The sequence below is a fragment of the Grammomys surdaster genome, unplaced genomic scaffold (assembly GCF_004785775.1).
Source record: "Grammomys surdaster isolate TR1022 unplaced genomic scaffold, NIH_TR_1.0 126313, whole genome shotgun sequence".
Lineage (NCBI taxonomy): Eukaryota > Metazoa > Chordata > Mammalia > Rodentia > Muridae > Grammomys > Grammomys surdaster.
Window position 1 is genome coordinate 2,756,273 of NW_021621113.1, and position 25,416 is coordinate 2,781,688.

Genomic DNA, 25,416 nt, shown 5'->3' on the forward strand with positions numbered 1-25,416 from the left:
CGACCTGCAATGTAGACACCTTTCGAAGGAAGAGGTCAGGATCCATCTCGTTACCAACCGCCAGGCGCGGTGCGTCAGCCGCATGCGTGCGCTTGCGCAGTGAGTCTTCAGGCAGCGCCGCTTCTGGGCATGCGCACACGAGGCCCCACCCGCGGTTTCCAGGGTCACATGCTGGGCTTCTCCCTCCGACTCGCGCTCGCATCCGGGTCCCGTTCGAGCCCGTTCCCCCTCCCCCCATCCCCAACTCGGTCTATGACACAGTAAGAGCAAGGAGAACACCGGGGAGTCGCTTTTCCGTTTGTTTAATTCCAACCAGTGCCCCCGACCCCATAGCACCTAGGGGCTCCCAAATCCGTAAAAAGTCACAGTTTGAAGAGAAGGCGAGAAGCAGCAGAGTCTAGGCGACACCTACACCGCTGGCTGCTCCTCAGGCTCGGCATTCTCTGCCAAATGCAGCTTCTGTCTGTGCCAGTCAAGGACTGTGACACTTTGGACCTGTGTATCCATATGCCTTCCCACCCTGTACAGGCCGTGTGAGTGTGTGTGTGTGTGTGTGTGTGTGTTCGTTTTCGGGGTCACCACACCAGGGCACAATTTAAATAAGGATTAAAATCCGAAAGGAGCCAGATGTAGTGGCATATGCCTTTAATCCCAGCACTTGGGAAGCAGAGGCAGTTGGATAGTATCTCTGTGAGTTCGAGGCCAGCCTGCTCTACTCAGAACAGCCAGGGCTACACAGAGAAACCTTGTCTCTAACTCCCGAATTCCTCCTGCCCCTCCACCCGCCCCCCCCCCGCTCCCCCCCGCCCCCCGCAAAAGGCTGAAAGGGCAGGAGAACAGCAGACAAGCTTTGCTATGTATTGGTGTCAGCTTCAAAGACTTTCATCATACCAGGGTTTACACAGTGAGACTTAGTCTCAAAACAAACAAAAAAGATACCAGTGTTTAAACCATACACCCTACATGCGTTTTTCTCTCCTCCACCACTCCACTTTGTTTGTTTAATCCTGGGTGTCCTAGAATCCTGGATTCACTACGTAGTGACCTCAAACTCAAGAGCTCCACTTGCCTCTGCCTTCCGAGTGCTGGGATTAACATTTTGTGCCACCACACCTGATGCATTTTTCCTTTAGAATTTGGTAAATTCTACATTCCTCTTAAGTGGGGGCAGTTTATGGCTAAGTCTGAGTCAGTAGGACAGCAAGAAATGGGAATATTTGTTATGTGTGAATAGAGGCAGGAAGAAACTGATTTCCCACCCCTCATTTCTCCCTCACCTGAGAGGCACATGAACCTCATTAAGCCCCTTGGAAAGGATACATGGAATTGCTAAGATCTTCTAGCTGTCAACAGAAGGAAAAGGGGGTTTATGTCAGGGGACCCAGAACAAACCTGGATGCTCTGGGGAAGTCCTACTAGTGCAGCTTGAGGAACTCACAACTCTGGTTCATGTACCCCGAACTTTTCACTGGGAGACTTGGGAGCCTGTGCCCTCTCCACCCTTGGTGTCCCCAGGATCCTAAACAGCCAGCTCTATGACCCACATTGCTAAGCAGCTGGTCCAGGTTTCGGTCAGCCATTGTCTTCTTCTGCTCCTCAGGCAAGCTTTCTGTGACCCCATCCTCTTCTTCGTCCTCTTCCTCGCCACACACATCCAGGCTGAAGTGCAGTCTAGCCAACTTCTCCTGCATCTCCCGAACATGCTCCAACTGCTCGAAGGAGCATTCTGTCCCTGGACAACTCTTGAGTTGACAAGGGAGCCTGGGACCCTAAGCCCAGGCTGCCCCCAGACCAAGACCCCAGCAGCACCCACAGAACCACCCTGCTCCTGGACTTACCAAAGGCCTGCAGGCGACCTGAATGAAAATCATTGAGCAAGTTCAGTAGTCCTCCCTCCATCTCATAGACATCTGTCACCTCTGTCAGGAAGGAGTGTTGCAGGGGTGTGCCTGCGGAGCCGCCTCCACCTCCAGCCAGCACCGCTCTGCATTTCTCCTTGCCTACTCTGGGTGAAGTAGACATGGCCATGGTCATGGGTGTGCCACGTCTCTCTGCTTCATCTGCCCCACCCACTCACCAACACAAACTGGTGTTTGTTCTCAGGTCCTACCCTGAGCAGCAGGATAGGTTAAGGGAAGGAGCTCATGAAGGGAAGAGAGGAAGAGGGCAGAAAGACATCTGTTTCCACAGATGCTGCAGCCAGAGGCATACCTGCAAGGAGGCAGAGCAGGAGCCATGAAGCCCCTATTACCCTGGACAGGTCACTTGTCCTTGAGGGAGTTTCTTCCTTTACTGCCAATGAAGCACCTCCCACCAAAAAATCTTCCTGTTCTTGTTCTATTCCAGAAACTGTTGTGAATTTTCCATCTCCTTGAAGGTGTGGCTTTGGCTACAGCAGGGTAACACATTCTGTCTCCCCAGAGTAACCCTGAACCAGCCAGTTGGGCCTTCCTCTCTCCAACTGTATTTCCTACTATTCTTTTTTTTTTTTAATATTTTTTTTTAAAGATTTATTTATTTATTTTATTTATGAGTACACTGTCGCTGTCTTCGGACACACCAGAAGAGGGCATCCAATCTCATTACGGATGGTTGTGAGCCACCATGTGGTTGCTGGGATTTGAACTCACGACCTCTGGAAGAGCAGTCAGTGCTCTCAACCGCTGAGCCATCTCTCCAGCCCCCTTTCCTACTATTCTTAAACAGCCCCGAGCTTCAGATAAAACCTACTACAGCCATGCGGGTATGCGAGCTGGCCAGGCAGATGGAGCTGGTTTTATTTAAAACAATAGGGAAAAGAACACATTGTATTTATGGGAACAAAAGTGGACATAGAGTAGGATCCAAATTGATTTTGTTTTTGTTGTTTTGAGACAAGGTCTAACTATGCAGCCTTGACTGGCCTGGAACTTACTGTGTAGTCCAGGCTGTCCTCATAGATCTACCAGCCTCTGCCACCACCCTTGGCCACCAAAATTCTAAACAACTATTGATTTTTTTTTTTTTTGAGGCAGGGTCTCTTGTAACCCAGGCTAACTTCAAACTCTCCACATAGCCAGTGACCTTTGAACTCCTGATCCCGCACCTCTGCTACCCTCATGCTGGGATTATGGTTCTGCACTGCCACTTCCAGCCAGATTTCCATTATTTAAAAAGAACTGAGCAGAGAACTTAACTGGGCTAGAAACAAAGCTCAGCCCACTCGCTTAGCATGCTGGGTACTTGAGTTCAATCCCCCAGCATTACCACAATAAAATGAAATAGAGGAAGAAATCGCTCCCCAGGTATTTGTTCCCTACACTCCTGCAATGTCGTTGCTTTTACACGAGCTTTTCAGTGTTGAATAGCCTCCCCTCTTCAGTGTCTCTCACACTGACTTCCTCCTCAGAGATACACCATCACTCTGCTTGGTCCCAGGAAGTCCCTGGCTTTATCTCTCTGTGTACTTGAGGACATGCATTGGGTCTACATCACCAGTGAGTGGGTAAGGCATTGTTGCCGCTGCAGCGATGTCTGAAGGCCCTTCCTCATTTCCACAGTGCTCAGCCCAGAGCTGGGAGTCTCTATTCTTGCCCAGCACCCCTTCCTTACTCACCTCTTGAACTTGGCTCGCTGCTTGGGTGATGGCAAATGAGGGAGTCCCAGAGCCAGGGAGCCGCTGTGGCTGGTGGGCACGGGGACTCTGCGCAGTGTGCCTGCGGCTTGTGCTGGTTGGGCGAGGCAGGGCTTAGGACTCCGTTTCTTCTTTTTGTCTTCCATTGGGTGTTGCTGGACGTCAGGTCTGGTTAGGAAGATAATGAGGGGGGAAATCATCCCTTCACCCAGCACCCGCTTTGATCGGAGCCTTCTCCGATCAAATTTATCCTTGTCCAGCAGTCAGGAGCTCCGTCCTGGTGTCTGTACAGAGCCAGATGCCAGCCTGCTGCTAAACTGTAGCTATGTGTCTGAAAGACCTTCCAAAGCTGGCGAAGCCCCTTTGTCCCTGAAAGCCCCATTTGCGTGCCTGAGAGGGCTGGCCTAGACCAGGGTCATCGTGTTTTCATGTCACTTCAGCCCAGAGCCTGGGGCTGTAGAAGAAAATGCTCAGGAGACAGGGTGGATGTGACTAGGGGAGGCAGCTGAGGATCAGGAGTGTCTTCACTAGGCAACAGTCTGTATATGGCGGATACTGACTAACACTGCATGAGATGCAACCCAGCTAAGGTAGGGACACCTGGAAATAGCCTGGTCAACCACATCGACCAGGCCCATCACTTACATACCGGCCCTTCCACTTCAACTACACATGCTGGGGGTGCCCAGAAGTTCCTCGGAACAACTTCTAATCTCTTCTTTTTCTAGTTAGAAAGTCTTTGGGGCTAGACCTCCAACAATGTCTGTAACTGTGACTAGACTGGCTTAGCCTGACTCCCATGATCACCTAGGCATCTGGTCTGCTGGGGTCGTCTGGGGGCGGAGTGGGGGGCGGAGGCTGGTATCTCAGTTCCGACTGTTATCAGCTCGGTCACTTTACTTCCGAGATAGCGATAGCGGAACAGGAACGTAAGCATTTAAACTTGCATGGAACAACTGGGTGGCATCAGTAGGGCTGGGGGTGGTGGTGGAAGAGAGACAGAGAACTCTGTCTCTCCGTGTAGCAGCAGTGTGACCCAGTGACTGATGGAAGCAGCAGCCAGAGCGACTGAGATCAGCCTGAGAAGATGTGGCTAAGGATCACTCAGTTCTCAATTCCGGCTTCAAAAACGAGCATCAGGTGCATCACCCCACTCCACCCTCCTCACTCCCTTCTCACACTCCTTGGGGTTCTACTGACCTGGAGGTTTGGGGTCTGGAGTGTAGAACAGTGCTTCTTAGCTGTCTCCCTCCACCCTGCTTTCTCGCTCCTCCCGGGAACTAGAGCTGGTGGGAGCTAAGCTGCCTGGAAGTGATTTGCATTTAAAGAGAAAGGAGCCCTGTTTGGATTCACCGGGAGCTGAGCGGGAGGAGAGTCCTCACATCAATTTAACAGTTCCTACCTACCTCGAATGAAGTAAGGGAACTAACTCTGTCAGTTGCGGGATATGAAGTTAAAATAATTTCCTTTTCTTGTCATGTTCGGAGGGAATCCCTTACAAAATGGTGGTGGCTTTGTTTGCAGGAGGGGAATGATGGGAATAAATGAATGTGTGGGCATAGACAATATGTAAATATATAAGGAGCAGGCACCCGAAGAAACAAAGACAACCACTACCCAAGCACCGTTAAGCCTTTTATATACATTTAATCCTTATAATCCTGAGACATAATTGTTATTTTGCTGAAAATAACCAGTAGTCACTCATTCCTGGGCAATGTCGTTGTTCCATTACATCCAGACATTCCTAGCCTCTAAGTGCATTTCAACTGACAGGACCTCTCCCCACCTCCTACATAGGTAGATCCAGAGCACAACAGGAGATCTGGCAACCTGGCAGGAGATGGGAAGGAACTGTTGGTTGTAGTGCAGCTGGCCAGGAGGGAGGTCCGATCAATGAGGCAGCTATTTAAAGATCTGGCAGAGGATCTTGGTTCAGATTTCCAGAGCAGTATCTGATGCCACAGGAGAGTAGTGTCCTTAGCCAGGCTGCCCAGCAGGCTCAAATTAAACAGACCTAGGCAACAAAGCACCCATCTTCTCTTTTCCTCAACAACAGATTTCCCTGACATGGGACCCTGGCTGTGGGGACCCAGAGTTGTTGCTTCTGCAGACTGAGAACCAGAGAGAGAGGTGCACAGTGGGGATGTCCCTTTCCTCTTAGAAGTGGCAGAGGGCGCAGAAGCACCTTGGGGTTCCCACCTTCAGCAGCTTCCCTGAGGAGCCAGAGCTTTAGTAGAGCTACTTTACTTGGAAGCTCCTGACCTGGATCAGGAAAGGAATCCTCTCCCACCCTACTGGAGGACTTCTGGATCCAATGTGGTGTCTGATGTACATGGATTAGTATTAGCCTACCACCTCTGGCTAGAAGGGATCGAGGCACAGCTCCTGTAAAGCTGAGCATTTCCATCTTTTCTGCCTAACCAACTGAGAGAGGATTGGTGCTGGGTGAGGCCACATGTAGTTTCCCCTAGAGGAAACGAGCTGAATTAAAGAACCACAAAGTCTGCACAAAGTCCTTGTGCGGTCCCCTGAGGAGGGCCAATGGCACAGGCCCAGTAGTTCACGCCTTACTCAGTACTGTTTGAACACCTTCCTTCAATGGGTCCTTACTGTTCTCTCTGTTCAAAACTTTCAAGAACACCTAAACAGAACTCCTCTCTTCCCTCACCCTCCTGGGCACCTTGCAAAACTTGTAAGCAACTTTTCTTTTTGTAAAGGTCTTATAAACCTTTGGGATTAAAGACATGTTCTATTATGGCAGGTTCAACTGATCAGGTCATGACTTCTGTCTGTCCTTTTCAGGACCTCTACCTGCTTTAAAAGTACTTTTCCTCTCAATAGTTACTAATTTTTTAAAAATTACATGTATTATTATATGAACATTGTATGTACATGTGTGGCGGTGTCAAGATGTACTTACGGAGAACAAAAGAAGGAGCACGTCCTCTTACCATCCAGGGAGCCACCCCTCCACCTCACTCTCACAGGCCCTCACTACAGCACACTGGAATACTATACGTAGACCAGGCTGACCTCAAATTGAGAGATCCTTCTGCCTTTTCCTTCAGAGTGCTGGTATTAAGAGCATGTCCTACCATGTCTGGAGGCCCTCAATTCCACCTCCTTGAGACAAGCCTAGCTGATGCTGCCCAAGGCAGCCTTGAACTCATGGCAACCATGCCTCAGCCTTTCCGTGCTGGGATTACATGTGTGCACACCTTATTCAAACTTCTAAAATTTTTTACTTATGTCCTTTGATTTTCTTTTCTACACCAAAAGCAAACACAGCTAGAGAATCTGTCAGGGTCCTCAACCTATGGCCAGTAGAGAGGTGCAGGATCATGGCAGGTCACTTTGTCGATCCAGAAAACATCAAATCATCTATTAGCTGAGATACAAATAAGGCAACAGACTATTTAATGTGGTGTAAAATACATCAGTATCAAGTCCCTGGCTGTTGTGAATACCAAAAGTAGACTGGGAAGGGGAGAGGGAAGAAAGAAAATGGTGTCAGTTCAACTTCAAACAAGTGTGGGTGGCAAAGGAAAGCAATCACTGGGACAGAGGCAGTCCTCCTACCCTAGGCTGGTTAAGGGCAGTCAGATGCCTGGTGATCCACCCAGGCTATTAAGGTGGGAAGGGGGGCTGGAACAACTCTCAGCAGGCCACAGCCCCACTGTGGACACCTGGGCAGTTCCACCGGCCTCTGGTCAGCCCTCAGTAGGACTAACATGACGGGGATTGGGAAGCGTTAAATAACCATCTTTACAGAAACAACATTCTTACCGAAAGTGCCTAAGCTCTGCCCGTGGTCCAAAAGCCTCATAGAAAACGACGACAAAGAATGGGGCTGACATGGCGTACATGAAACTCTCACCTGGACAAGGACCTAAATATTGTTTGTATAGCCAAGGGCCCTGGGCTCTAAGCCATACCCACTGTGGTCCTCTAGAGAAAAACTAACAATCTAAGAAACCAACACAGCTCTTGGTCCTAAAATGAGGTCATGTGCAAGGGACTTGGCCACGTGAGGAAGGCAGTGGCCCTCTCACAGATAGGCCACTTCCCTGCAGCTGGCCCAGGCTCCTGGGCTGACTTTGGAAAGCAGAGCAGCTGTAGGGACTGTTTAGATTTGGTCAGTGGAGAGGAGAAAGGAAGAGATTACCATCTATGTATCGTCCTGGCTGCCTACAAGTGGATGGAGCAAACAGCCAAGGTTCTACTGACAAATTGTAGCCTCCCAGCCCGCCACACCAAGACCTAACAGCTGTAACCCTGCACATGCTTTAAGAGGTAGCTGAAGTGATGCAAGCCGACGTGTGGACCACAGAAGGCCCTTCCGTTTCCAAGGAGGCAGAAAGACGCCTTACCCTTACATCCCTACGGCCTGAAGAGCTCCATGGGTTAACAGGTCAGATCTCAGCCTGGAATACGGGCTGGGAGGCCTTACTGGAACAGGAATACTATTATGATTTCCAAGAGATAAGACCTTGGGAGAAATTCCACAGGACAACAGATCCCAGCTGGAGATGGCAAAGCAGCCTCAACACTCCCACAGCTGGGAGTCTGGGGGTACTAAGTATTTGAAATGGTAGAGAATGTGACATGGGGAAGGGGTCATTCGTAATTTGTAGATTTAAGCACATGATTGTTAGCATGTGATGTTGTCTCCCAGCCTTTTACTTTTTGGTTTTCGACAAGGGGTCACTCCTGCTTCCTAGCTCTGCTGAGTTCTGGGATTACAGGAACAGACCACACACCCAGCTCAATTTCTAATGAATGTGGGGCCATAGAGGCTAGTTATGAGAGATGAAGAAACTTGCAGGATAATGCAATAGTTGAAATACAGTTAGAAGCAAAATTCTATCCAGCCTCAGGATATGGTCCACTTAGCTTACGGAAAGGAGACACTGTTATCTGGAAAGCTGCTGTGGAAACTGCTACAGCCAGACAGGTGAGCAGCAAGAACTTCAGCAAGGCTGCGTAGAGGACAGTGACATTGTGAGGGGGGTGGGGAGGGAGGGTAAAGACAAGTCCCTGCAGCTATTTTGGTTCCTGGGATGTGTGTTCTTGACCTGCCAGTCAGCTTAGGCAGGAAGAAGTGAAATCCCAAGGACTCACTTTCTGGCTGAGAGGGGGCTAGGAAACAGCACGTGAGCAGTCTTCAAAAACTGCTCCTGAGTTGGAGGTGAGGAGGCAGGGGAAAAAAAAAAAGACCATAATTCAAGGGGCATTCGGACCTGGGGTCCAGCAAAGGCTGCATGGAGGAATGATGGGAACCAGTGGGCGTCGCCTAGGCTGAAGCCCATAGGCAAGTTTGTGGCAAAGCCATTGGAAGCCTCTTTCTGTCTCTGAAATACCTCACCTTCCCAAGCAGGACACCTTGGCACCTACATGGCAAAGGACTCCGACAGGGCGGTTCCGAGTAGGGCACTGGAGGCCAGGCACCTGGGAACCACTGCTAGAGTATCCCTCTTCCTTCCTTCCAAGTTCTTTAATACAAACTCTTATGCAAAACAAGCAAACAAAAACCCTCCCAAAAGAATCCTTTGGGTGACATCTGTCAATTATTTGTGCAGGCTAGAGGCACCTGTGAATGATAAGGCTACTGAGAACTGAGAAGCAACACTGGCCTGGACCTGGCACTACCAGAGAGGAAGTGGGCCTGAGGGGGATTCCTTCCCACACAACCACACCCTCCACTTCTGTTCCCACAGACTCTGCCAGGGACATCATCCCCAGGTTAAGAGAAGCAATGGAACCTCCAGGGGAGTGACAAGAGCCCAAACTGCCCAAATTTCTGCTTATAAAGGAGAGTTCAGGCCTGGGTGTTTTCGCTTGTCACGAGCTCTGAAAAGGGCCAAGAGGGGTCTGAGCCTCAGAGCTGGGTAGGAAAATATTGGAGTCATCTGACCTGCCAGCTTATTGTGATGGCAGCTACAGCTGACATCTTCTAAGACTCTTCAGTTTACAGAGTCACCAACGTCATCTGCACATCCAACCGTGGTGAGGCCCACAGCACACCTACAAGTGTAAACTATGGAACTGCATGAGGTTTGCACACCTGCCCCAGCCATGTAAGGCTAACCCACAAAATTCAAAATTGCAAAGTGTCCGATGCCCTCCAGGTTAGAACACCCGGGCCTCAGCACTAGGCTGCTCAGTGTGGAAGCCTTGCATGGACCAGGCCTGACTGGGCTGCTGCCCCCTTCCCAGCATGCCCAAGCACCATGATCTCTAGGCAGTGACAGAGGTGGGCTCTCCGGGCCCTGTTTGGCCTGCTGTTTCTGTGCTCCGTGCTCCAGGGCAGCCGGAGGCATCTGTAGCCCTTGGAGAGCTGGATGGTTGAGCCCCAGGACTCTCAACACCTTGTTCCTTGGAGGCAGTGGCAGCCTCCGGCCTCCGCTCAGAGCCAATGTCAGTGAGGGAGCCCTGGCCCCCAGCAGTCAGGTCCTGTACCCTCTTGTTGAGGTCATTGCGCTCTGTCTGCAGCGCTCGGCACAACTTCTCCAGCCGCTGGATTTTCACATGCAGGCCTTCCAGCTCTTTGTCCCGGAGGGTTTTCTAGATAGAAAATGAAGCATTCAGTGAGGCAGTCACTTCCTCAAGTTTGGGCAACTTAAACCCAATAGCTGGCCCTTGTAGTAACGGCCCTAGCTTAGTCTGACTTTGGTGTCAGAGGATGTATTCTTCTACTTATCTATCAAATGACCTTGACATATCTCGAGCACCTTGAAAATGTCAACTGTTAGCCGGGCTGTGGTGGCGCACGCCTTTAATCCCAGCACTTGGGAGGCAGAGGCAGGGAGATTTCTGAGTTCGAGGCCAGCCTGGTCTACAGAGTGAGTTCCAGGACAGCCAGGACTATACAGAGAAACCCTGTCTCGAAAAACCAAAAAAAAAAAAAAAACCAAAAAAAAAGACAAAAAAAAACAAAAAAACAAAAAACAAAAAAACCCAAAACCAAAACAAACAAAGAAAATGTCAACTGTTAAACAGGACTACCAACCAATCTCAGGTCTCAAAAAATGTGTAGAGATTTATAAAACGTCTCAAAAAAGGTTCCCTTGGATCAGTGCTCCTGGAAAAAGCTGCAGTTCATGTGTATTGTGCCAGTGACTGACAGAGCAGTCCATGACAGTCCACCCACCTCTTCAGCCATCTCCAGCAGAGCCTTATTGCTGCTCTCCCACCGGGATCGATACATGGTGGTTTCTTTCTCTAGCTTCTTGATCTTCTTTGTCATCTGTTACGGCACAGACGAAAAGAGAAGGTCAGAGGTGGACGATCTTCACGTCTGTGCCAACAGGGAGCCTCAAGTTGAGCTGAGGCCTGCAGGGCTGACAAGACTGCTTAGGAAATAAGAAGGTACTTGCTGCCAAGCCTAACAATGAACTCCATGCCCCAAACCCAGAGTCAACTCCTGTAGACGGTCTTTGGATCTCCATATGCATTCTGTGCTATCTGCATACCCCATACACACACATACCTACCCACAATGTTGTTTAAAAATATGCATGGTGCCTTTATCCCAGAACTCTGGAGGAGTCATAGTGTCCTGTCCCCTGAACCTTCACTCAGCTGATACTCTGTTCTGGAAGATATTTGTACTCCCCCTGAACATCTACACTCCTGCGTCATCCCCTTCCCCATATCCTGCCTTTTTTGTGTATACAACCTGTGTGTGAAAAAGTAAAAATGGCGATCTGATCAGACTATAGATAGATCGTCATTCCTTGCATCAGCCTGTCCCCCACTTTCTCTTTCAGGTGATCTCCCCGAACCCCTGTTTAATGCCCTGCTGGACAGGACAACTACCTCTTCTTTTTTTTTTTTTTTTTTTTTTTTTTAAGGTCTATCTCTGATTTCCATCTTTTTTTAAATTTATTTATTTATTATATATGAATACACTGTAGCTGTCTTCAGACACACCAGAAGAGGGCATCAGATCTCATTACAGATGGTTGTGAGCCACCATGTGGTTGCTGGGATTTGAACTCAGGACCTCTGGAAGTGCAGTCAGTGCTCTTAACCACTGAGCCATCTCTCCAGCCCCCAACTACCTCTTCTTGATATAGAGTTCCTGTAGGTCAGCCAAGGGCAACTCAGTTCTGAAGAAAGTGGGCAGAGCCCCTTAACCAGGCTGAGGGACTGAGTCCCTGTGGTTACCTTTTCCATCTCCTGTTTGAACGTGGTGAACACTTCACTGCTTTTGGAAAGTGTGTTCTGGAACTCCTCAAACTTCTCTGTGTACAGGGCGAGCTGGGTGAGAAGCACAGAAGACAGATGAGGCGGCACACAGACACAGACCACTCTACTTAGACAGCACCTCCTAATACCACAGGCAAAGCTGTGTTCCAACATGAGAATCCTGGAAAGTACGCCTTGGGGAGACGTCGGCACGCAGAGACATTGGTCTCATACAAAAACAAAACATGTACTGATGGGGCTGAAGGGATGGCTGATCTTCCAGAGGACATGGGTTCAATTCCCAGCATTTACATGGAGGCCACAACTGTCTGTAACTCTTCTGACCTCTAAAGGCACCAACAATGCAAGTGGGACACAGATATACATCCATGCAAAACCCTCATATGCATAATAATAAAGGAAAATAAACAGAAACTGAGCTAGACATGCATGCATTTGAAGTCAGAAGACTGTCCTAAGTTCAAGGCCAACCCGAGCCTGGTCTACAAGGTGAGTTCTGGGTTAGCTATAGCCAGGGCTAAACTCTGAGACCTTTCTTCAAACGACAACAACAACAAAACAAAACAACAAAAAATGCCTTTTGTTTTTGTTTTACCTGGCATGGTGGCATATGCCTACTTTTAATCCCATAGGAGGCAGAGGCAGGCAAATCTCAAGGCCAGCCTGATCTACAAACCAAGTTTCAGGACAGCCAGGGCTACACAGAGAAACCCTGTCTTGGGGAAAACAAAACAAAACAAAACACTTATAAATAAAAGACTTGGCCGACACCACCATGCCAGCTGGCACAAAGCCAGCCTAAGCTGACAGTCCTATCTTCACTCCCCTTGTGAAAGCGTCTTGGAAACTACAGGTCAGGCTCCTGTCTCACCTGCTGCTTTAAGTGGGTCTCCTGCTGTTTCATCAGCTCACACATCCTCTGGGACTCCACTGCTTCCTTCAGGAGCTGTTTCCAAGACAGGACCCCAGAACCTGTCAGAACCCTGGGCGGTGTTTGGCCTTCTTTAGCCATAAGCACTGGACCCACTGAGGCTACCTGCTCACTGACTGTTGTCTGTCCAGGCAATTACTGGACTGGGCAGGCAAAAACCTTTCCCATCCATAAGAACTAGACTGAGCTAAGCCAGAACCCAGCCCACTTCCTTCTAGCCCCCAAGGCCTGAGCCTCACAAACTCCTTCTCCCGCTGGTGCCGCTCCTCTGCCTCCTTCAGCATCTCCTGGGCCTGCTGGAGCTTGGCATCCACGAGCTGCTGCTGCAGGTCCTTGTGTTTGAAGACTTTGTCGATGTGCTGTAGAAAAGGTATTAATGGGGTCTGCTTGTCAGTTCCCTTTCAAGAGAGCCCCAACTCTAGGAAACAAGTCACTTCATACAGTCTCCCTCTGACCCAATGTCCTTGGGACGTCTCCTTCCTAACCTCCACAGGTCTGATGTGGCACTAGGACGAGGACACACCTCCACTCTAGAACTGAATAGTCTACAGATACCTAGTTCAGACCCCAGAGATAAGCACTGGGGGTCAAATCTCTTCTTTCCATTTCAGTTCCTTATCTATGAGGATATCCAGCCTTACATGCTGCTGGCCACGATCACCTTCACCTCCCATCCTCATGGCCACAATCCCCTCCCCTCACCTCCTCACGGAGCTCATACTGCTCAATCAACTTCTTGAGCCTCTCGGCTAGTTCCATATTCTCTTGGCGCAGCTTGGAGTTTCTCTCATTATGCTGTTCCATCTGCAGCTGAATGTCATTCAGTGTCACCTGGAAGTGTGAAGTCACCTCTTTGCGCTTCTCCTCCTCCTCACGGGCTCGCTGCACACCTTCTTCCTGAAGAGAGAAGCCAGTCCTGGATCCGTCATCCAAAGCTCCCAGCACTGCACAAAGCTCCCTTAACTAGTTCCACTGCCCAGTCTTTGCCAATGGCGCTCCAGGCCCCTAGGGAGCACCTAGGCTGCAGGATGCCATACAGTGGGGTTTCCTAATGTGCCCCTGAAAATCATGTGTTATCAAGTGACTTTCCCTAGAAATACTCAGCATTCATGCTAAGTGAAACAGCTGGGCATCCCTGATTCTTGTTCACAGACTCTAGATTAAGGATTCCTGCTTGTTTCCATTTTGTGTTCCTGTTTTAACGTCCTTTAATTGCTCCTGTTCCTCACAGAGAACAAGATAATAAAATGTAGTAATATTCAGGATTGGAAGAGTGGTGAAAAACATTTTTAATGGGATTATATTGCCCACTTTTTGGAAGGCAACCTAGAAAATTCTATCAGCACTTAGTGCTGTGCCCACCGACTCAGCCATTTCACTTCTGAAATTTAGTCTATAGATAAAATTCCACACCACACAATTGGTCAAGGACATGGACACACATACTCTCCTAATAACAAGAATAGTTTTGGTTTTTAATTTTTTTAAAGTATTATTTTATGTATGAGTATTTTAGCCTTATGTATGTCTATGCACCAGTGTTTTTTTTTAAAAGCGTGTGTTTGTTTTATGTATGTATATTTATTTTACGTATATGAGTAGACTGTCTTCATGCGTACTAGGAGAGCCACCATGTGACTGCTGGAAACTGAACTAAGGACCTCTAGAAGAGCAGCTAGGCCATCTCTCCAGCTGAGCAAGCTTGTTAAGAGTACTGCACACATGTACACATAGAGGCCAGAGGTCAGGTACCATCATCAATTTTTCTTTACCTTATTTTTTACCCTTTAAAGAGTGTAGTGGATCTCCCGACTGGAGTTAGACAGCTGTGAGCTGCCGTATGTGTGGTGGGAACTGGAGTGGCTCCTCTAGAAAAGCAGCCTATGCTGTAACCGCTGGGCTGTCTTGTGCAGCCACTGCTTGTCATTTTTTTCTTTTATTTCTGTATATTTATGTCTCAGTGAATGTTTGTCACATGTATGTGGCTGCCCAGAAGTTACATGAGAGTATCAGACCCCCTCAAGATGGTTTGTGGACAGCAAAATGTGGGTGCAGGAACAGAAATTGGGGCCTCTGGAAGACTACTAGGTGTTGTTAACCATTCAGCCATCTCTTAGTCCACCATACTTTACTGAGGTACACTACCTAGCCCAGCTCTGTACACTGGTGACAGGGATCCAGTTTCTAGTTTTTGTGCTGGCAATGGGAAGCACTCTCTTGATTGATCCCTTTCCCCTACTTGAATCCTAAAGTTCCACAAAGGTTTATTTTGCAGAGGACTCTGGAACCTATTGTGATGCTACTAGGAGTGGAACCCTCAAGAACACTTCTGCTGGAAGTGTTCTCTTGAGCAGTTTTGCTATACCATACATCCCTGCCACATTCTGCTGCTGTCCTCCTCAGCGCACATCTCCAAAGCCAATAGGTCCCCCAACTCATGGACTAGAGCTTCTAAAGTGTGAGTCAAGACAAACCTCTGTCTTTAAGAAGCTCAGTATTTGTAGAGAGGGAAAGCTGACTAGGGCAGCAGGAGACTGCTATCTAATGGAGAAAAATTCTGGCTGCTGCATCATGTGCTCTCGGCATGCCAGTCTCAGAAAGTCAGTTGTTCTTTGGTGGAACTGGGACTGAACTATACCATACCTAAACTGCTTTTTTTTTTTTTAAAAAAAAAAAAAAGAATCTTCCTAATCCAGGATGGCCTAGAACTCACTGTATAGAAAGCCACAGTTGTTTCTAAGAAGGAAGCCCACAAGGTCCAATGACTGCTGACTGGCCTACCTTTAGGGACCGGTTGTGTCGTTGCAGTTCCCGGCACAGGCTCTCAAGCTTGCTTCGGGCCAGGACAGCCTTGCTATGCTCACCACGCAGATGGTCCTTCTCCTGCACCAGCTGGGTCTGCTTCTTCTGCAAGAGCTTCATCTGCTTCTGGGAGTTCCGGTGCTCTTCCAGCTGAGAACAGGAGGTGGTAAGTGTCTGCAGGGCCCCCTTACACAGAAATTCCTAAGCTAATCACCCCTCACTCTTCACCCCAGTCACAACAGCTCTAACAAGAGCATGCTCACACCAAAGCACTGGAGCGCCACATGCTCCTCCAGGGAACTGCAGATGGACCAAAGCTTTCTTGGGGAAATAATGAATACTCATCAAGACCAACGAAGTCAGCCATCAGATCCCAGCCTCTATCCCAGCCGACTCCACTGGACAATCCCATGGTCCAGACTGTTGGATACCCACATCCTATCAGACAACTAATCTACATGCAACCAGTTCACAGAGCTTGTCAGCACCGGATTCCTTTCTCAACACACACTGCTTTTTCCAACAACTGCTTATTTGGGGGGTGGGAGGCAGGGGTTGAAGACAAGGTTTCTTTGTGTAGCCCTTGCTATCCTTGAACTCACAGAAATCCTCTGTCTTTTCTGTGCCTCTGCCCCCAGAGCTGGGATTAAAGGGATGTGCCACCACTGCCCGGCTACAAGTACTATTCTTATTTGTGGCTTCTTCTTCATTTGTCTTTTGTTTTATTGAAACAGGGTTTCTCCATGTAGCCTTGGCTGTCCTGGAACTTACTCTGCAGATCAGGCTGGCCTCAAATGGCTGTCACTGACAGAAAGTCCTTCTAATTCTCTTTACTACGCAGTTCTGAGCCCCTTCCACAGACCTACCGCTTTCTAGCTCATCTCCTCCGCCCTGATTATATCCAGCCTTGGATAACGGAAATGCAACCCAAGTAAATGGTTATAATCTTCTCGTGGCCACATCAAAGAGTGAAAGGTAGAAAATTAAACTTTGCTTTTCTGAGACAAGGTAATGCTAGGTGACCCATACTGTCCTTGAACTAAAAAGACTAGGACCGACCCCAAATTCATGATGTTCTCCAGCCTCAGTCTGGAGATAAGTACGTGTGCCACTATGCTCCAACTTGGAAATCTGATTTTGTTCTGGAAGGTGTTGAATAATTTACCCAGACTAGCCCAGCACTCTATCTATAAGGTATACCATCTGCTTAAAATATTAGCATTTCAACAGGACAGTAAAATAATTAATTTCAGATATTTTACTTTTTTTTAAAGATTTATTTATTTATTTTATGTATATGAGTACACCGTAGCTGTCAGGCATCAGATCCCATTACAGATGGTTGTGAGCCACCATGTGGTTGCTGGGAATTGAACTCAGGACCTCTGGAAGAGCAGTCCATGCTCTTAACCGCTGAGCCATCTCTCCAGCCCGATATTTTACATTTTTATCTTAGCTCTTTAAAAGCTGATGAAGTTCTCACATCTTAGCAGATACAAATCACACTAGCCAATATCAATTGGGGAGAGGTTGTTGTCTTGGGCAGCACAGGCCTAACTCCATCACTCCAGGCCAGGACCGTCACCACTGCTTTAAATCCCCATCTGTATTTATGGTCCTCGGTCTCTCATCCTACTAGACTTGCAACTGCTGACCCTTCACTCTTTTCTCCTACCTGACTCATCTTTTTCTGCCGTAAAGCCCTTTCCTCTCACGCTGCACTAGTGCTGAAGCAACCCTGCTTTTAGAGCCTTCCTTTAAAATCAGATACCAACTCCTGGAAGACTCCCACCTGCCCAGAAAGGCCACCCCTTTCTCCTATGATCTACACCCCTTTCCAAGATAACTGTTTATCTCCTCTGTATATCTTCCCACCCCAGATACTGTCATCATTCTTGTTTCCCTGGAAACCCAGAAGAAACCAGAGGACTACCAGCACAAGCCTCCTGCCCATGTCTGACTGTATCTGTCGTCTTTGCTGGTGGAGCGCCGCCTCCTTGTGAGTTAGCTCCCTCCCGTATTCCTAAGTTACCCCAGGAGCTGAGTTCCTCCTCCCTTGTAGGAGCAGTACTCTCCTAGTTAAAGTCTCCCAAAATGGACTTTATCTTTTCTGTTTTTCTTTCTGGAACTATGGAGACTCACTATGTAGGCAGACTGTCCCAGAACTCATTCTGTAGACCAGGCTGGCCTTCAACTCAAAAGATTCACCTAAGATCCACCTGCCTCTGGCTCCTAAGTGCTGGTAATGAAGGTGTGCGCCATTCTACTCAAAGTCTCTTGGTGTTTTGCTTGCATCTGTGTCTACGCTACACTTGTGTGCCTGGTACTCTCAGAGTCTGTAAGAGGGCGTCAGATTGCCCAGAACAATAAAAATGGTTGTGAGCTACCATGTGGGTGCTCAGAATCAAATCCAGGTCCTTTGGCAGAGCAGTCACTGTTTTTAAACACTGAGCTCCCTCACCTGCCCCTCCTCTACTCCTCTCTCTGTATCTCTCTACCCCCAACCCACTCCACATTTACAATGAGAGAGGTGGCAAGACCACATTTAGCATTTCTTTTTCTTTCTTTTCCTTTTTTTTTTTTTTTTGTTTTTGTCTTTCGAGACAGGGTTTCTCTTTATAGCCCGGGCTGTCCTAGAACTCACTCTGTAGACCAGGCTGGCCTCGAACTCAGAAATCCGCCTGCCTCTGCCTCCCAAGCGCTGGGATGAAAGTCGTGCGCCACCACTGCCCAGCTAGCATTTCTTTTTCAAGACAAGGTCATGTAGTACAGGCTGGCCTTGAATTCGGGATCCTCCAGGAATTAACATATTTCTCATGATGCAGCATGGAGGTCATTACCTTGTCAAGATCTGAGCCTGCAGTGGATCAAGGCCCTAGAGCTAACTTTCACTTCACTCAGGACGAAGAGCTAAGGAGGTAAAATAACGAGTGCCACCCCAAAGCTGACAAATCAAGAGGCAGAACGCTTTGGGGAGATGTACGCAGAAACACACAAAGATACAAGTACACAATATCCTGGACCAACACCAGCGTTCTATACCCGAAATCATTGGGAAATTTACTTACAAAGTTTCTCCTGGATACTGCCTGGAAACTAACTTCTCATTTAACAGGGGTGGGAGAATTTTTTAAAAAGTTAACAGAAATTAAGCCAATATGTGTTCTTGTACACCAACCCCTACCCTAGGTAGCCTGCTGACTTTCCAAAGGCAGGGAGGGTACAGAAGGAAAAGGGGGTGGGGGAGAGACTGACCAGCTCAGCGTACTTCTTGCACAGCGCAGCCAGCTTCTCCTCTGGGGTACTCAGCGTGTTCAGTGTCTGCATCAGCAAAGTGATCTCCTTCCCTGAAAAGCACAGGGAGTAAAGACACACCCCACTTCTTAAGGGTTCCCTTTAGGCCCAAGCCTACACTTCTGAGTTCTAAGGCAGTTTTCCTGTTACACTGGTGCTTCATAAGGAATCACGACCAGCTCAGTCCTGCAGCTTCAATGCACATTACCACTGTAGTGCTACTACCAGATGCTCACTCGATGGGCAGATCAATCTCTTTGGCAAGCACTGCCAGGGAGAGGAAAACCTATCTGAAGACATTATGAATAGGAGAAAGGGAAGCCTATCAACAAACCCAGGGCTACTGTCTGATGTCTCTTGAGAAATTAGCCAAACTTCTGTCAACAGACATAGACACAGACACACACACAGACACACACGAAAGAGAGAGGGTCTTGCTATGTAGCCCAAGCTGGCTTTGAACTCAGTCTTTCTGCCTCTGTTCCTCCTAGTCCCCCATCAGAGGCATATACTACCACTTTTGGTTTGCATGAGATTCTAAGTTCATATTTTCATATTACCCCACCACTCCTGTCAAAGGACTGCCATTGCTCTGTCTTTTATTTGTTTGAGATTAGGTTTCATTATGCAGTTGGCTGGTCTGGCACTCAAGAGATCCACTTGTCCCCGCTTCTCAGGTGCTGCGATTAAAGGTGTATGCCACCATGCCTGGCTGCCACTGCCTTTACCTCAGCCAGGAAGTCTTACAATTGTCTCCTTGGGTTCCACTGTACTCAGTCAGCATAGACCAGGTTCCTGAACTGTCAGGCCCAAGAGATTAGCAGGGAGATGACAAATCCAACCAATGGATGACTTTGTTGGGTTTCTATTATTCTGGTTCCCAATTATTCAGCTGGTCAGATGAGAGTGGGGGACTAACCAGGTAGGAGTCCATTTTTTAGATCAAGAAGGCTTGATTCTGAAGAGGTCTGTGGTTAACTGGTTCATGTTAATAATTGATATTTCAACCTTGGTGCAGCCTAATTCTATTGCTGTAGAACAGGGAAACTAAGGCCCAGGAGTGGAGAATAAACACGTCCAGCAGCAGCAGGTTAAAAGTGGTGCTGGCGAGCACTTAGGCCTCCTATTCTCCATATCCTCAGTGAGAAAGCTAGCTGGATTCCTGCCTGCACCTGCTGCCAATGCCAGGAGGCCTTGCCCAAGTCAGTGATCTGAACAGCTCAATGCTATGACCCTGTCTACGACTAAACTGGGGGATGTACTGTCTTGAAAAGCAGATTCCTTTTAGTCCTGACGGAGCAAGCTATCCCATGAAATAACAGGTCTTAATTCCCTCCCTCACCGGTAACTCCCCTCTCACCTAGACCCTTGGCTTTCTTCTTTTCTTGTGGCCTTCGATGGTCTCGGTCTCCGACCTCATCACCTGCTCGGATCTCTTCTGTGCCAGGCTCCCCCTTAGAGGTCTCTTTCTCGCCATTGACTACTGGAATACCCGATTCAGGCTCGCCATTCCTGGCTGCATAGGTCTGGGACTTCTCTGTGTCTTCTGGCTCAGTGGGTTCACCTTGTGCTCCCTCTGCTCCTGGGCCTCCCTGATTGTTGTCCACACAGTATGTACTCAGAATGTCTTCCAACTGCCGGCTCAGCTCCTCAGAGACGTCACAGAGGACCCCAGAAGGAGCTGCTTTAGCTCGAGCCCCTATAGCAAGAAAGATGAAGACATAGAATGAAAGTTCAGTGGTAACACCACTTGCTTGAATCTTCTTTTTCTTTAAGCCCAGATAAACACACTAGTGTGGGTTAAATAATGTTTACTTATTCAGTTGAGGCAGGATCTCTCTACAGGGCCCTGCCTGACTTGGAACTCACTATGCAGACAAGGCTGATCTCAAACTCACAGAGTTCATCTGCCTGTGTCTGCCTCCTGAGTTCTGGGAACAAAGGTGAGGGGCACTATGCCTGGCTTCAATTTAATTTTTTTAAACCCTAAGTCTACTTACTTATAAAACGATGCAATTATTTCTAACACCCAAACATACTTGTGATGACCATAAAAGACAACTGTGTAAAGCACCCCCGCAAGAGGGATAGTTGGCATGTAGCAGCTCTACCTTGTTAAGGACAATTACCCACCACTGCCAAGTAGGAATATGACTTTGCTTACAGGGTGTCTCATTTGATTGTCATTTGGTTTAAACCAGTCAGAGCATGCTCCCAAGGTTCCATTCCAGGGCTAAGAGTGGGAAGCTTCATCACCTCCCCAGGAAACACAGGATCACACAGAATAGGCATTGTTTCATTCTATAGTTCCTCCTTCTTGGGTAAACACTGGCCTCAGAAGCAAGGCCAGTACCAGAAACTCCTCCCTCTGCCCACTGGAAAAGCAGAGCTGGCACACACCCTCGGTCTTCCCAGGAGCCTGGCTTGTGGAACCTTCAGCTTCCGCCCCAGGAGCTGTCTGTCTGGGTCGTCCATGGGCTCCCTCCGGTCCTGCTTCCCGTTGCCCCGGGCTGCTCTTCGGGTTGGAGTGTTTGCCAGGCCCATTCTTTTTGTCTTGGTTCTTCATTGTGATCTGCAAGGCCAGAAAAGGGGCAGATCCTTTACAGACACAGTTGCTATTTTCTAGACTTGAAAATTCTTCACAACCTAGATAAGAAATCCCAAAATCTGACGCTCGAAGCTTCAAACAAACTGGTCGGCCTTCGCCAGAGACTTCACGGTCCCGTGCAAGGTTTCCGAGAAGCTGGCCCTTTAGAGAGTGAGGGAAGGAAGAGGCCTCCTTTCTCCCGAATGCCACTTCTCAGCACCACACGGCTCCCTCTCGGCAGCCGGAGCGCGGGATTGGCTCAGAGCCGCAGACTGACGTGGCGGGATGCTCCAGTCCCGACCGACCCCCCGCCCCACCAGGTCCCACGTGGGATTCCCGCGCGCGCGCGCATACACGATACCCACACCCCACGCGCCCTCTAGAAAGAAGTACGCATGCGCAATACGGCGGCAGGACTCCCCCACCCCCCCAGCCACCGAATTAGTTGTTCCTCTGAGGCCAACGCATCCTGGGCCACAGACCCACTGAAGAGCTCGTCCCATGTACAGCCCATAGTCATACTTCACGGCGGACGTCCGACGGCGCCCACCTCTCTGGTCGAGCACCGGAAACCTGGGTAACTGCTGCCAGCAGGACCGCCCTCTCCTGCAGCAGCCAATCAACAGCAAACGTTGGCGCAGAGCTTGCTGGGAAAAAAGAAGTAAAGGCGGCCTTGGAGGCGGGAGTGGGAAAAACTACGAGTCCCTTCATGCCTCGCGGCGGGGCACAACTCCCGAGATGCTACCGAAAAGCATAGAAGCCAAACACCCCGAGGGTCCGAAATTACGTCATTCGGTCTAGAGATTCGCGTCAGCCTCTTTTCTAGTGCAGAAGTTATGATTGGTTCTTAAACTTTGGCAGTCTGGCATTTTTTTCATACACTCTTCCATTAGTTCCGTATGAACGTGTATGACTTCCTAGGACCTCTGAGGACTCAGAAGATGGATAGAAGAGTAAATTGTGAATTAGGAGATCTTTATCCCACACCTAAAACACTAATTTGTTATGTGTCTGGCATTCTTTTCCCCCCTCTATTCCAGCAAAAAGTTTATAAGTAAAACTTATTTTTTTCCTTGTATCCAATAGCTTGGCCCTCATAATTACTCAGAGAAAGTACAGAATACTCAGTGATCTGGGAAATATGACAGTATGGAAAAGGCTAACTTAAAAACAAAACAACTAGTTCCCTAGGTCTGGTTAGGCTTTGGTTATAGGCTTCTGTTATGTTCATTAGCCACGAAGTGTTGAAATTACTGTTGGCTAAATGCAGCAGTCTCAGAGGCTCAAGTCAGGCTGTGGGGTAGAGCATGTTGCAAATTGTGCCAATTGGGCTTTGCTTTAGGGTTCTTAAATGGTGTCCATTTCTCTGTACTAGGTCTGTCAATCAGACTCAGTAGTGTTCTGTCTGTTGACATGTAACTATGAGAGGAAATACTGTATAATAAACGTAGTGTGTCAGAGCACTTACCCAGAGTGATGAAAGCTTAAACAAGAAGGCCTTAACATTTTACCAGTTTACTGAGGGAACTGAATCTCAGAAAGGTTTGGATTAAAGGTATCTGGAAACCAACGCCCTGATTGCTTCCCAGTAAACATATTGGAAATCTCTAGAGGTAGCATCTACATCAGGTCTTTACCAAATTCCATACAGAGAGGGTACTCAGAAGCAGTGGTTCTAAACCTTCCCAATGCTGCGGTCCTTTAATACAGTTCCTCATACAGTTGTGACCTCCAACCATAATTATTTCCGTTGCTATTTCATCACTATAATTTTGCTACTGCTTTGAATCATAATCTAAATGTTTTCTGATGGCCTTAGGCAACACCTGTAAACACCCAGGTTACAAAAAAGCAGGTTGCATCAGGGTGAGACTGTAATCCCACCACTGGACAGAGTAGAGCTGTCTCTAAAAGACTCACTGCCTCTGGCCTCAAATGCATGTACATGCACCTTGGCTGTTAGGTTGTCCAGTTGGCCTTTAAACTCCTAGATTCATGCAGTTCTGCCTCAACCCCAGCTGGAGAAATACACACCCTCCTCCAGCACCTTGATGTAACTGTCATTCCCACTGTTAGGTGCAAGTTCATAACTTCCTCCCTCCACACCCTTAATGAAAGTCTATATAGCTCTGGCTGTCCAGGAACTGTGTAGACCATCACAGAGATTGGCCTGCCTCTGCCTCTAGCCCCACCAACTGCTTGGCAGCTTTTTTCCCCTCGATACGAACTCATGTAAGCCTATCTGGTCTTGAACTTACTAGGTAGCCAGTAATCTTGAGCTTCTGACCTTCCTGGCTCTGCCTCTCCCACCAAGTGCTGAGGTCCGAGGCATGTGTCACCATCTTGGCCAAAACTCAGTCTCACACAGCCAGATCTCACCATTTGACAGCAGCACTGACACTGGCTTCGACACTGAGGAGATGACTGAGTCACTGAGTAGATGACTGAGTGCCGGATTTCAAAGTCACACAGCAAAAGTTGAGAATGTCTGTTGGTGACCGGGTGTGATCCAATGTTTTATGATTTCCTTGAGCTTTGGTAATCAAGGAGAAATTTTAAAGTTTACTTCTAGAAATGACTCTCCCTCCCACCCCAACAATCTGATATAACTGTTACTCTACTGACATGCTAATGCCTATGAGCCAGTGTCTGGCTTCCGTGATACCTAGGGTTGGATCCAGGGCTTCAGGTATGCTAGCTAAGTGCTCTACCATCTATAGCCCACGTCTCATGTTTACTTCCCAGTCCAGGGTCACTCCAAACCAAAGAAGACAATTTAGAACTTTGCAACAGGTTTTTATTTTTGCTTTGTATCTATTACAGTGTTTGAAACCTAAAGAAATACATTTCCTCTTCAAATTTGGATGTGTATATAAATATCATTTGTCTGGACTCAGCACACTCAATGCCATGGATTCTTGGCCTAGTTCTGCTCTGAAATCAAGCTTTGTCTACCCAGGGGCCCTGAGAACATGAAAAAATAGAGTTTACAGTTCTTAGAAAAATAAAAGCAAATGAATTTGGAAAACAAAACCTGTGAGGATTATATTCACCTTTCTAGGGTTCTTACCTGGAAACCCAAGCTGTCCTTGGGCGATGTTCCATCTGCTGGGTAACTGAGACCTCATACCCACTTCATTTATATAATAGGTCAAAAAAGGCATTTCCCAAAAAAGCTGGCTAACAAAGTCAATACCCATGTGCAGCTTCTGAGGGCTCGTGGTGTGAACCGACAGGTTTCCAGGCCGTCTCAGTCCTCCTTCACGGCTCCCTGCGCATGCTACATTGTTTCTTTCTCTAAACCGAAACCTTAAAATCAGAGCCCACAGGCGTGCAGGACTAGTGGGCATCATCAGTCCGTGCTAGTGTGAGCATCAGAAGTCAGGCTGGCCTAGAAGTAGGGAGATATGCCCAAGCCCTTGAAGACATGTCAAAAGAGCGTTTCCCCTCTGGTAATCGGGGTCCCAGGTTTCTGGCTGCTCTTCTCACAGCCAGCTTTGGTCCTGCACATAGTTCAGGCTTCAGACAAGATGCTCTCTCAAAAAGAAAATACATTTTCATTCAGATTTGGTTGGAGTTGACCTTAGATTCTTCCCTTGCCATGCATGTCTTATTCTGTGGTGGGACTAGAGGATAGACTGGGAGAGGGAATCAGCTATGAAGCCTTTGGCCAAAGAGCAGCTAGTATCCGCCACATGGATCCTTAGAGGGGCAAATTCTCGGTTGGCTTAACAAAATACAAAAGGTAAAACAAAAAATACTGGATGAGGTTAGTCTAGAATGTACCAGGAAGTCTGTCTCTTACCACCTCTCGGGAAGTGTCGCTTGAAGCTGCCGCTGCTCACAATCTATGGTTCAGTGCACCTAACCTTGCACACTTCCCCAGCCTGCTCGGGAAGCTTGCCACCATTCTGTCTCCTTCCTGGGTCTGCAGGGACCTGGAGCAGGTTTTTTTTCTTTTCTTTTCTTTTCTGG

The 25,416-nt window shown here is 48.2% G+C and overlaps 2 protein-coding genes across 5 annotated transcripts; both read right to left on the reverse strand.

The window, feature by feature from the left end:
• Window positions 1-286: 286 nt before the first annotated feature.
• Window positions 287-4,907, reverse strand: Ccdc28b (coiled-coil domain containing 28B). Of its 2 annotated transcripts, XM_028759615.1 has the most exons (6): window positions 4,814-4,907; window positions 3,596-3,781; window positions 1,839-2,005; window positions 1,545-1,732; window positions 1,321-1,343; window positions 287-463 (listed from the first exon to the last, which is right to left on the reverse strand). In XM_028759615.1, the coding sequence occupies exons 2-6, from the start codon at window positions 3,757-3,759 to the stop codon at window positions 409-411; spliced, it is 597 nt and encodes a 198-aa protein (XP_028615448.1). In that variant the 5' UTR covers window positions 3,760-3,781; window positions 4,814-4,907; the 3' UTR covers window positions 287-408. The 2 variants fall into 2 exon arrangements, with proteins under 2 accessions (XP_028615448.1, XP_028615447.1); XM_028759614.1 differs by lacking the exons at window positions 287-463; window positions 1,321-1,343 and having other exon boundaries at window positions 1,353-1,732.
• Window positions 4,908-5,240: 333 nt separating this feature from the next.
• On the reverse strand, window positions 5,241-22,068 carry Txlna (taxilin alpha). Of its 3 annotated transcripts, none has more exons than XM_028759612.1 (11): window positions 21,964-22,068; window positions 21,255-21,426; window positions 20,215-20,553; window positions 18,816-18,907; window positions 15,540-15,710; window positions 13,461-13,655; window positions 12,998-13,117; window positions 12,699-12,773; window positions 11,786-11,878; window positions 10,767-10,862; window positions 5,241-10,180 (listed from the first exon to the last, which is right to left on the reverse strand). In XM_028759612.1, exons 2-11 carry the CDS (start codon window positions 21,418-21,420, stop codon window positions 9,854-9,856), a joined length of 1,674 nt encoding a protein of 557 aa, XP_028615445.1. In that variant the 5' UTR covers window positions 21,421-21,426; window positions 21,964-22,068; the 3' UTR covers window positions 5,241-9,853. The 3 variants fall into 3 exon arrangements, with proteins under 3 accessions (XP_028615445.1, XP_028615446.1, XP_028615444.1); XM_028759613.1 differs by having other exon boundaries at window positions 21,992-22,022; XM_028759611.1 differs by having other exon boundaries at window positions 21,924-22,002.
• Between the last annotated feature and the right edge of the window lie 3,348 nt (window positions 22,069-25,416).

Bases quoted from the DNA above. Each gene is read 5' to 3' on its own strand.
- Txlna (XM_028759611.1), bottom strand. From the start codon at position 21,944: ATGGGACGAGCTCTTCAGTGG. The intron at 21,427-21,923 runs GTCTGTGGCCCA...CTGGCCTTGCAG, and splicing joins TGGGACGAGCTCTTCAGTGG to ATCACAATGAAGAACCAAGA. The intron at 11,879-12,698 runs GTGAGACAGGAG...CTTCTCACCCAG, and splicing joins AGACCCACTTAAAGCAGCAG to CTCGCCCTGTACACAGAGAA.
- Ccdc28b (XM_028759614.1), bottom strand. From the start codon at position 3,759: ATGGAAGACAAAAAGAAGAAACGGAGTCCTAAGCCCTGCCTCGCCCAA. The intron at 2,006-3,595 runs GTGAGTAAGGAA...TACTTCACCCAG, and splicing joins CAGCGAGCCAAGTTCAAGAG to AGTAGGCAAGGAGAAATGCA. The intron at 1,733-1,838 runs GTAAGTCCAGGA...AGAGTTGTCCAG, and splicing joins AGGTCGCCTGCAGGCCTTTG to GGACAGAATGCTCCTTCGAG.